We start from the raw sequence: 12,238 nt of genomic DNA on the forward strand, positions 1-12,238 counted from the left end.
ACTCTGCCGAAGTAGCCATTGCGTCCTGTTGTACTGCCGCTGGACTCTGTCAGCAGAGCCCAGCAACAGGTGATGTGCTCTGAAATATTTCCTCTGGACGTCTGGTGTCCACCCCACGCCAGCTCTGAGGCTGCTATCAGTTAGCTAATGTTTTTGCTTATATAGCCAAAGCCGAGATATGTGGTGCATTAACTGGGTAGGTGTTACCTCAAGTCAAGCCTAGGTATACTGACTGAATTTACAAATGTTTTTTATTCCAGTCTTTGATCACAATATGAATTCTTTAAACGATGACCGGTTTCAGTCCGTAATGACCATCCTCAGATCTTTTTTACACCATGTCTAAAGTGATAAGCCAGTTGCAATAATGACTGTGTGGACTATGCAGTCTATTCTACACCTTATTTTAGTTTTATATGACGATGCCGATTATACACTCCTGGAAAAGGAAAAAAGAACACATTGACACCGTTGTGTCAGACCCACCATACTTGCTCCGGACACTGCGAGAGGGCTGTACAAGCAATGATCACACGCACGGCACAGCGGACACACCAGGAACCGCGGTGTTGGCCGTCGAATGGCGCTAGCTGCGCAGCATTTGTGCACCGCCGCCGTCAGTGTCAGCCAGTTTGCCGTGGCATACGGAGCTCCATCGCAGTCTTTAACACTGGTAGCATGCCGCGACAGCGTGGACGTGAACCGTATGTGCAGTTAACGGACTTTGAGCGAGGGCGTATAGTGGGCATGCGGGAGGCCGGGTGGACGTACCGCCGAATTGCTCAACACGTGGGGCGTGAGGTCTCCACAGTACATCGATGTTGTCGCCAGTGGTCGGCGGAAGGTGCACGTGCCCGTCGACCTGGGACCGGACCGCAGCGACGCACGGATGCACGCCAAGACCGTAGGATCCTACGCAGTGCTGTAGGGGACCGCACCACCACTTCGCAGCAAATTAGGGACACTGTTGCTCCTGGGGTATCGGCGAGGACCATTCGCAACCGTCTCCATGAAGCTGGGCTACGGTCCCGCACACCGTTAGGCCGTCTTCCGCTCACGCCCCAACATCGTGCAGCCCGCCTCCAGTGGTGTCGCGACAGGCGTGAATGGAGGGACGAATGGAGACGTGTCGTCTTCAGCGATGAGAGTCGCTTCTGCCTTGGTGCCAATGATGGTCGTATGCGTGTTTGGCGCCGTGCAGGTGAGCGCCACAATCAGGACTGCATACGACCGAGGCACACAGGGCCAACACCCGGCATCATGGTGTGGGGAGCGATCTCCTACACTGGCCGTACACCACTGGTGATCGTCGAGGGGACACTGAATAGTGCACGGTACATCCAAACCGTCATCGAACCCATCGTTCTACCATTCCTAGACCGGCAAGGGAACTTGCTGTTCCAACAGGACAATGCACGTCCGCATGTATCCCGTGCCACCCAACGTGCTCTAGAAGGTGTAAGTCAACTACCCTGGCCAGCAAGGTCTCCGGATCTGTCCCCCATTGAGCATGTTTGGGACTGGATGAAGCGTCGTCTCACGCGGTCTGCACGTCCAGCACGAACGCTGGTCCAACTGAGGCGCCAGGTGGAAATGGCATGGCAAGCCGTTCCACAGAACTACATCCAGCATCTCTACGATCGTCTCCATGGGAGAATAGCAGCCTGCATTGCTGCGAAAGGTGGATATACACTGTACTAGTGCCGACATTGTGCATGCTCTGTTGCCTGTGTCTATGTGCCTGTGGTTCTGTCAGTGTGATCATGTGATGTATCTGACCCCAGGAATGTGTCAATAAAGTTTCCCCTTCCTGGGACAATGAATTCACGGTGTTCTTATTTCAATTTCTAGGAGTGTATTTCTATGTTTTGACGATGCCATTATGGTCTTATCACTTTAGGACATGGTGTAAAAAAGGTCTGAGGATGGTCATTACAGACTGAAACCGGTCATCGTCTAAAGAATTCATATTGTGATCAAAGACTGGAATAAAAAACATTTGACAGTATTGAATCACTGTTTGTATACGCGACCATGTCACAGTTGGTGACTGAATTTTTCTTAGTAACTTATAAGTCAAAAATTCTAATTAGACAGTCTTTCTAAAATAAAGGCTTCAAAATACTTCGCAAACATTATGAACAATCATTTTTCCAGACGTTTTAATAACACAAGAACTCATTTGTTACGTTCTGTATGTTATGTACTAAATTTCACTCGATTGAACTAATTATCGCTCTGGCAAGTACAGTCAAGATGCTCCGCATAAATAAACAATGTCTGGGAATAATAAGACTATCACGACATGTGTGCTTTAACCTGTACATACACTATGTGATCAAAAGTATCTGGACACCCCCAAAACATACGTTTTTCATATTACGTGCATTGTGCTGCCACCTACTGCCAGGTACTCCACATCAGCGACCTCAGTAATCATTAGATATCGTCAGAGAGCGGAATGGGGGGCTCCACGGAACTCACGGACTTCGAATGTGGTCAGATGCTTGGGTGTCACTTGTGCCATACGCCTGTAGGCGAGATTTCCACATTCCTAAACATCCCTAGGTCCACTGTTTCCGATGTGATAGTGAAGTGGAAATTTTAAGGGACACGTACAGCACAAAAGCGTACAGGCCGACCTCGTCTGTTGACTGCCAGAGACCGCCGACAGTTGAAGAGGGTCGTAATGTGTAACAGGCAGACTATCAAGGCCATCACACAGGAATTCTAAACTCCATCAGGATCGCTGCCAGTACTATGACAGTTAGGCGGGAGGTGAGAAAACTTGGATTTTATGGTCGAGTGGCTGCTCATAAGCCACACATCACGCCAGCAAAATGCCAAACGAGGCCTCGTTTGGTGTAAGGATCGTAAACATTGGACGATTGAACAGTGGAAAAATGTTATGTGGAGTGACGAATCACAATACACAATGTGGCGATCCGAGGGCAGGGTGTGGGTATGGCGAATGCCCGGTGAACGTCATCTGCCGGCGTGTGCAGTGCCAACAGTAAAATTCGGAGGTGGTGGTGTCATGGTGTGGTCATGTTTCTCATGGAAGGGGCGTGCATCCCTTGTTGTTTTGCGTGGCCTACACTGATATTTTAAGCACCTCCTTGCTTCCCATTGTTGAAGAGCAATTCGGAGTTGGCGATTGCATCTATCAGCACGATCGAGCACCTGTTCACAATGTGCGGTCTGGGGCGGAGTGGTTACACGACAATAACATCCCTGTAACGGACTGGCCTACACAGAGTCCTGACCTGAATCCTGCAGAACACCTTTGGGATGTTTTGGAACGCCGACTTCGTGACAGGCCCGACCGATTGACATCGATACGTCTCGCAAGTGCAGCACTCCGCGAAGAATGGGCTGCCATTCCCCAAGAAACCTTCCAGCCCTTGACTGAACGTATGCCTGTGAGAGTGGAAGCTGTCATCAATGCTAAGGACGGGCCAACACCATATTGAATTCCTGCATTACAGATTGATGGCCCCACGAACTTGTAAGTCATTTTCAGCCAAGTTTCCGGATACTTTTGATCACATAGTGTAATTGTATAAAATAGATGTGTGCAGAAGTTGGACAAGAATACGGAAACACGGAGAGAAATGCTTACTTTAACATAAATGTAGATCGTAGTCAAGCTTTCAGATCACGCTATTGTATATGACAAAGAACGACACCTGTGCAATGTTCTCAAAACAATTCAATGTCAGTCGCGGCCAGAACACTGGTTGGTTGGTCAATTCGAGGGAGGGGACGAAACAGCGAGGTCATCGGTCCTATTGGATTAGGGAAGGAAGTAGCTGTGGCCTTTCGAAGGGATTATCCCAGCATTTGCCTGAATCGATTTAAATCGGGATGACCAGACGTGGATCTGAACCGTCGTCCTCCCGATTGCGAGTTCTGTGTGCTAACCATTGCGCCGCCTCACTTGGCCAGAACAGTGTTCTGTGTAATGATGAGTGTATTATGTCGAAGGTCAGTACATTCGAAGAGGGTCAAATTGTTGGTGCTCGTATGTTGGATGCTTCCGTAACCAAAGAATCCGAAGTATTTCGTCTTTCAAGAAGCATCGAATCGAAGATTTATATCTCTTACAGGGAAAGCGGAGAAACATCATCTCTTAAGTCACAAAGCGTACGAAAATGCGTGTTGATTGTACGCGACGGACGGTCATTGAAGAGGATTATTGTGATGTAAGAGGACGACAGCAGCAGAAGTCACTGCAGAACTGAATGTCGCACTCGTGAATCTTGTCAGCACTAAAACAACACGAAGGGAGCTCCATAAGCAGAGAATTCCAAGGAGAGCTGGGATTCCAAACCCACTCATCAGTGATGCAAATGCCCTGAAGAGGAAAACATTGTGCTATAACCATAAAATGGCTCCAACTTCTGGCCGAGTTTACGTCCCAAGTGGGAAACATGGTGGTGGTTCGGTGATGATTTGGACAGCCATATCGTGGTATTCCATGGACTCCAGATTACTCTGCAAGATCGCATTACTGCCACGTAGTGCGTGACAGTTGTGGCTGATGAGGTCCATCCCATGGTTCACTGTTTGTTCCCCAATGGTGATGCGTTCCGAGACGTTGGAGCCCCTGATCACACAGCTCTCATCGTCCAGTACTGGTTTGTGAGCACGAAGATGAACTGGCACACTTCCCCTGGCCACAACAGTCACGAGATCGCAATATTATTGAGCGTTTGTGATCTGTTTTGGAGAGAGGGGTGCGTGATCACTATCACCTCCATCATCGTCACCTGAGCATCCCACAATTTTGCAGAAAGGCGTCATATTACCTTGAGAACCGTACCGTACCCATATTGATCCATTCAGAGATAACTGGAAGGTGGTTTCAATGACAATGTGTTTCCTCCACAATATTAATTATGGAAGCGTATTGTGTTTGTGGTGTTTCCATATTTTTGTCCAACCCCTGAAATGCCACTTACAAGACGGCGGTGCTTCGGCTGAAACGCCAGCGTTGTTGATAAGAACGTCGACGCCACCCAGGTTGTCTTTAATCCACCTGAAGACGGACATGATGCTCTCCTCACTACTGACATCTCCTTCTATGGCGTGCAGTTTGCCCGGTGCATCTTTCAGTTCCAGTTCCTGGACATATAACACACATTCTTACCAAATGCAGTAAAGGCACATATTTGTGGATTCCAGTATATGGTGCAACAAATCCAATTTTTTCTGAAACTTTGCTGAAGGTAGCTAACATGTAGTTTCGAAACTTCAGATCCTGTGTTGACTGACACATAGTGTTCTGGCGTAAACACAAGCGCCGGAACGAAGATGCAGTAAGCAACACTAGAGAAGGCGGTGAGGAATCGTCGCCCAATGGTGCGCGCAGTAGGACAGCGGCGCGCCAAGCGCATCCTCTGCAAGAAGTGAATATTGTAAATGGGGTGCTTCTGTGCTGGCAGAGCTGTGTAGCTATTTGCATTGGATCTCTGACTGCGCTTTCTTTGTAAGAGACTTTGTGGCGGGTTGGACTGGTTGTTGGAAGTTAATCGCTAGTACTGTTGGGCAGTTGGAAGTTAGTCGCCAGCAGTGATGGAAGTACTGTTGGGCAGTTGGAGGTGAACAGCCAGCAGTGATGGATGTTAAATGTGAGAAGTTAGCATTGATCGAAGGTAGAGGTCTGAAGTGTTAGCGTAGGCTAACGATCTGAAAGTATCCGACATAACATTGAAAATTATTCATGATTATACATCTTTGTACTGTGTGACGGTACGTCACATAAATGGACATTTGGAGAAAGGGAAAGGAAGTTTTTGTTATGAGACGTGTGAATTATAAATTCTTTCAAGACTGTGTACGTGTATACGATGTATAACAAATAGTAAAGAACGTAAGTTATTATTATCAAAACACAAATATCGATGTAATTGACGAAATACAGTTTTTTGGTATAATCTCTGTGAAACATAGGCCATGAAGATCAGAGACAGTGCTTTGATTGAACGGGCTCTCCTGTTTTGTTTCGTCTAGCGGTAGGTCGCCATTGTAGTGCTGTCTGATAATCAACGTAAGTTTTATCTGTATTTTGGAAAATATAATAGAAATTGTTATTAGAAAGTGTGTATTATTGACTTAGTTGTCACCTCTCATAATCGCAACCATTAATTATAATTAACAAAGCTTTTTACAGGACTTCGTAATGCATGGAGCTCATCTCCCATAGCAAGATTTAGTCGGTCATTACGCTGATTGTATTATACAGGGTGTTACAAAAAGGTACGGCCAAGCATTCAGGAAACATTCCTTACACACAAAGAAAGAAAATATGTTATGTGGACATGTGTCCGGAAACGCTTACTTTCCATGTTAGAGCTCATTTTATTACTTCTCATCAAGTCACATTAATTATGGAATTGAAACACACAGCAACAGAACGCACCAGCGTGACTTCAAACACTTTGTTACAGGAAATGTTCAAAATGTCCTCCGTTAGCGAGGATACATGCATCCACCTTCCGTCGCATGAAATCCCTGATGCGCTGATGCAGCCCTGGTGGTGGTGGTGGTGGTGGTGGTTAGCGTTTAACGTCCCGTCGACAACGAGGTCATTAGAGACGGAGCGCAAGCTCGGGTTAGGGAAGGATTGGGAAGGAAATCGGCCGTGCCCTTTCAAAAGAGCCATCCCGGCATTTGCCTGAAACGATTTAGGGAAATCACGGAAAACCTAAATCAGGATGGCCGCAGACGGGATTGAACCGTCGTCCTCCCGAATGCGAGTCCAGTGTGCTAACCACTGCGCCACCTCGCTCGGTGCAGCCCTGGAGAATGGCGTATTGCATCACAGCCGTCCACAATACGAGCACGAAGAGTCTCTACATTCGGTACCGGGGTTGCGTAGACAAGAGCTTTCAAATGGCCCCATAAATGAAAGTCAAGAGGGTTCAGGTCAGGAGAGCGTGGAGGCCATGGAATTGGTCCGCCTCTACCAATCCATCTGTCACCGAATCTGTTGTTGAGAAGTGTACGAACACTTCGACTGAAATGTGCAGGAGCTCCATCGTGCATGAACCACATGTTGTGTCGTACTTGTAAAGGCACATGTTCTAGCAGCACAGGTAGAGTATCCCGTATGAAATCATGATAACGTGCTCCATTGAGCGTAGGTGGAAGAACATGGGGCCCAATCAAGACATCACCAACAATGCCTGCCCAAACGTTCACAGAAAATCTGAGGCTGATGACGTGACTGCACAATTGCGTGTGGATTCTCGTCAGCCCACACATGTTGATTGTGAAAATTTACAATTTGATCACGTTGGAATGAAGCCTCATCCGTAAAGAGAACATTTGCACTGAAATGAAGATTGACACATTCTTGGATGAACCATTCGCAGAAGTGTACCCGTGGAGGCCAATCAGCTGCTGATAGTGCCTGCACACGCTGTACATGGTACGGAAACAACTGGTTCTCCCGTAGCACTCTCCATACACTGACGTTGTCAACGTTACCTTGTACAGCAGCCACTACTCTGATGCTGACATTAGGGTTATCGTCAACTGCACGAAGAATTGCCTCGTCCATTGCAGGTGTGCTCGTCGTTCTAGGTCTTCCCCAGTCGCGAGTCATAGGCTGGAATGTTCCGTTTTCCCTAAGACTAAAATGAGCTCTAACACGGAAATTAAGCTTTTCCGGACACATGTCCACATAACATCTTTTCTTTATTTGTGTGTGAGGAATGTTTCCTGAAAGCTTGGCTGTACCTTTTTGTAACAACCTGTATAATTAAAATTTCAAGTCATAATATTAAATGTAAATGCGAGAGACTTCTCAGTTTTGATCTTTTATTAATTTCTAAGTTAAAATTAATTTCAGTTACCAAAATTTACAGCACTGAATCAGTTCAGTATGTCTCATTTTGGCCGCCTAACGGCAGACGAGATTCTCTCCAGTTTTGCCTTACAAATAATGAAAAAGAAATATTCAAAATCATTACATTTTGCAATATCTCAGTTAATCTTTATGTAATTTGGTACATAAATAACCAGTAGCCCCTGAGACCCATATTAATAATTACAGTTTGCGTAAGAATACGCATATTTTCTACATAAAAAATATTATATCGTACGTACTTCGGGGCAGCCGATGTCCGTACGAGTGTTATCGCGGTATGAGTTAATTAAAAGTCTCATGCTAGCCCATAATAGTTAAAGCCACCCGAACCAAAATCATAAAATGTATAATTATAAAAAATATACAAGTATGCCGTGATAACTGGATGTCAATGATGATTTATATTCGTGTTCGAACTGGATGTCACATTATTAAGGTAGAAAATACATTATTTGGTTTGCAACAAAATGTTTCCTTTGCTACCCACATGCCTGTTAGTAGATAGTGTCTTTAGTAGTCAGGATCTTTTATTTAGCTGGCAGTCTTGACGTTCGCTGTATTGCAGTAGTTCGCGTAATGAAGATTTTTGTGAGGTAAGCCCTTAATGAAATGTATAGGTTATTGTCAGGCTTGCTTCTTATTCAAGGCCATTCTTTTGCATTAATTATTTGAAGTCAGTTTGCAAATTTTTTTGAGCAGTCAGATTGCGTTGCCCTAGAATATTGTGGGTCAGTGTTGACATGATAATAAAAAAAAAAAGAGAAAGTAGGCTCAGTACGTTCAGTTTTACTCGGCTGTTTCAGAATCAGATAACGTAGAAGTTTCATCTTCTCAGTCAATCAGCAATTTTAGTACTGACACACACATTTAAATAAATAAGTTTCAATATAAGTGCCGCTCTGCCGACCTCGGCCGCTGAGATCGCCTCAGTGTACTGGCATTAGTGGAACGTTTTACGGAACGTGCTACAAGAACAACTAGTAGTAATCCTGTTCAGTTACTTGTCTGGACTTCGTCTATAGCAATGACTATTAGTATTTGCGTGTTACTTGCGACGACGATGTAACTCCAAAGTTAAGTATTTTCTATTGCTTTATAGAAATAAAACTGCTAATGTTATTTGTTTCAAATCTTGTATAGCATTCCAAGAACGCTGCATCCCTTAGGCACCCTATAAGCGACGAGTGAGCAAGATCCCATATATAGTTTGAAAATTATATCTGAAATGAATTCTGTAACTTTTACGAATAGAAATTCTTAGTATATTGTACACCTGCATTTTTTTTTGATTCTACATCGAATTTATAACCACATATCTGGTATCATACGGTGTAAAAACTTTAGTGAGCACATTTACAGAAGAAACCTGAAAGCAGACTGAGTGGGGTCGGTATGTCTTGAGTTAGTTGGGTTGGGTTGGGTTGTTTGGGGAAGGAGACCAGACAGCGAGGTCATCGGTCTCATCGGATTAGGGAAGGATGGGGAAGGAAGTCGGCCGTGGCCTTTCAGAGGAACCATTCCGGCAGTTGCCTGGAGTGATTTAGGGAAATCACGGAAAACCTAATCAGGATGGTCGGACGCGGGATTGAACCGTCGTCCTGCCGAATACGAGTCCAGTGTGCTACCACTGCGCCACCTCGGTCGGTCTCTTGAGTTAGTCGTAAAGTTTCTCCCGTTGATATCAGGGTACAGTTATAGGCTGTTCTTAGCTATTGTCATGGAAGGGCGTGGGGTTAGATGTATTTGATGCAGAGTTTTTCATTTAGTCTTGGAGTTCTGGTTAGTGTGTTGGTCCTATTTTGTGTTTTGGTAAGAAAGATGAAAGTAATAGGACTAACAGAAATGAGATTAACGACAAACTTTATACCAAAACTGGGATCCACAAAGTAGAGAAAGTGAAGAAATTCTGCTGCCTTGGAAGCAAAATAATAAATGACGTGAGAAGCAAGGAGTACATAAAAAGCATACTATCGCAGGCAAGGGGAGAATTCCTGGCCAAAAGAAGTCTACTAGTGTCAAACATTGTCCTTAATCCGCTGGAGAATTTTCTGAGAACGTTAGGTCAGGAGCATAGCATTGCATGGGAGTAAAACATGGACTGTGAGAAAACCGGAAAAGAAGAGGATCGAAGCCTTTGCCGGCCGCAGGTGACCGAGCGGTTCTAGGCGCTTCAGTCTGGAACCGCGCGACCGCTACGGTTGCAGGTTCGAATCCTGCCTCGGGCATGAGTGTGTGTGATGTCCTTAGGTTTGTTACGTTTAAGTAGTTCTAAGTTCTAGGGGACTGATGACCTGAGATGTTAAATCCCATAGTGTTCAGAGCCATTTGAACCATTTTTTCGAAGCGTTTGAGTTGTGGTGCTGCAGAAGAAGGGTCAAAATCAGGTGGACTCATAAGGAATGAGGATGTTCTTCGCAGAATCGTCGAAGAAAGGAACTTACAGAAAACACTGACAAGAAGACCGGACAGTATGACAGCACACTTGTTAAGACATCAGTGAATCACCTTTTTGGTAATAGAGGACGTAAGGTGCAATTACTTCTTGTCCATATTCTGTAATAGGTCACGCAAGTCGCGTTTCAGTTGGGGTAATCCCTGATGCTTCATAGCCAATGTCCAATCTCAGTGTACTGAGAGTCATCGTTCTGTCGTAAGTACACACATCAAAAAAGTTTTGCATTACCCTGGCTCCCACAACTCCTGACGATAGACGTTGACTGTGGATACTGTATCACAGACACAGTCCATTTGACTGTTCAGAGATGTTACTGAACCCGCCCAAAGATGTAAAGAACCACGCATGAGCAGTGCCTATTAGACGGAGGGGATCCCACAGCCGATCAGTTCCAGTCATTCCACCAGGAATGAAATACACAGCTCGTGTTGTCTGTAGTTAAACCATGCCTAGACGGTCAATACCGCGGTTCTATCGCGTCCGCATTGTTACTTTGTGCCAGGAAGGGCTCTCAACAAGGGAAGTGTCCACGAGTCTCGGAGTGAACCAAAGCGATGTCGTTCGAACTTGGAGGAGATACAGAGAGACGGGAACTGTCAATGAGATGCGTCAATCAGGCCTCCCAAGGACTACTACTGCAGTGGATGACCGCTACCTATGGATTATGGCTCGGAGGAACTCTGACAGCAACGCCACCATGTTGAATAATGCTTTTCGTGCAGCGTTACGACTCAAACTGTGCTCAGTAGGCTGGACGATGTGCAACTTCACTCCCAACGTCCATGGCGAGGTGCATCTTTGCAACCATGACACCATACAGCGCGGTACAGATGGGCCCACCAAGATGCTGAGTGGACCGCTCAGGACTGGCATCACGTTCTCTTCACCGATGAGTGTCGCATATGCCTGCAACCAAACAATTGTCGGAGACGTTTTTGGAGGCGGCCCAGTCAGGCTGAACGCCTTATACACACTGTCCAGCGAGTGCAGCAAAGTAGAGGTTCTCTGCTTTTTTGAGGTGGCATTATGTGGGGCCGACGTAAGCCGCTGGTGGCCATGGAACGCGCCATAACGGCTTTACGATACGTGAATGCCATCCTCCAACCGATAGTGCAACCATATCGGCAGCATATTGGCGAGGCAATTGTCTTTATGGACGGCAATTGGCGCCCCCATCATGCACATCTTGTGCATGACTTCCTTCAGGATAACGACATCGCTCGACTAGAGTGGCCAGCATGTTCTCCAGACATTAACCCTATCGAACATGCCTGGGATAGACTGAAAAGGGCTGTTTATGGGCGACATGACCTACGCAAACACTCTGATGCTACGACGAATCGCCGTTGAGGAGTAGGACAATCTGGACCAACAGAGCCTTGCTGAACTTGTGGATAGTATATAGTATGCCACGATGAATACAGGCATGCATCAATGCAAGAGGTCGTGCTACTGGGTATTAGATGTACCGGTATCTACAGGAATCAGGAACACCACCTCTGAAGGTCTCGCTGTATGGTGGTACAACATGCGATGTGTGGTTTTCATGAGCAATAAAAAGGGTGGAAGTGATGTTTATGTTGATCTTTATTTCAATTTTCTGTATAGCTTCCGGAACTCTCGAAACTGAAGTGATGCAAAACTTTTCTTTGATTTGTGTAGTTTAGTGACGGTCGGACGATTTAGTTCGGCTAGTGTTGCAGAATCATACTCTATAATCGTTCTAATAAAGGTATTTTAGGCGTATATAGCTGCGCTATCGGAACAGTTATGGAAACGTCCTCTAATTTTTTTCTAATGAGGAATTGCCATTGACTAGTGTTGTTTATTATCCGTCTTATGTGCGTCTTAGAGCTGACATATGTCTCCAGATGGACTACCAAGTATTTTTCTGAGTCAATCAATGG

The 12,238-nt window shown here is 45.7% G+C and overlaps 1 protein-coding gene and 1 non-coding gene across 3 annotated transcripts in view; both read right to left on the reverse strand.

Moving 5' to 3' along the window:
* LOC124776991 (dehydrogenase/reductase SDR family member 11-like) overlaps window positions 1-12,238 on the reverse strand; it is a 72,309-nt gene that overhangs the window by 42,588 nt on the left and 17,483 nt on the right. For both annotated transcript variants that reach the window (XM_047252238.1, XM_047252236.1), the window contains exon 2: window positions 4,965-5,127. In XM_047252238.1, the coding sequence (XP_047108194.1) occupies window positions 4,965-5,127 (163 nt within the window). The remainder of the gene's footprint in view (window positions 1-4,964; window positions 5,128-12,238) is intronic.
* On the reverse strand, window positions 6,721-6,803 carry Trnaa-cgc. The gene has a single exon. It is a non-coding gene; the product is annotated as a tRNA-Ala (tRNA).

This window comes from Schistocerca piceifrons, chromosome 2, assembly GCF_021461385.2.
Source record: "Schistocerca piceifrons isolate TAMUIC-IGC-003096 chromosome 2, iqSchPice1.1, whole genome shotgun sequence".
NCBI lineage: Eukaryota > Metazoa > Arthropoda > Insecta > Orthoptera > Acrididae > Schistocerca > Schistocerca piceifrons.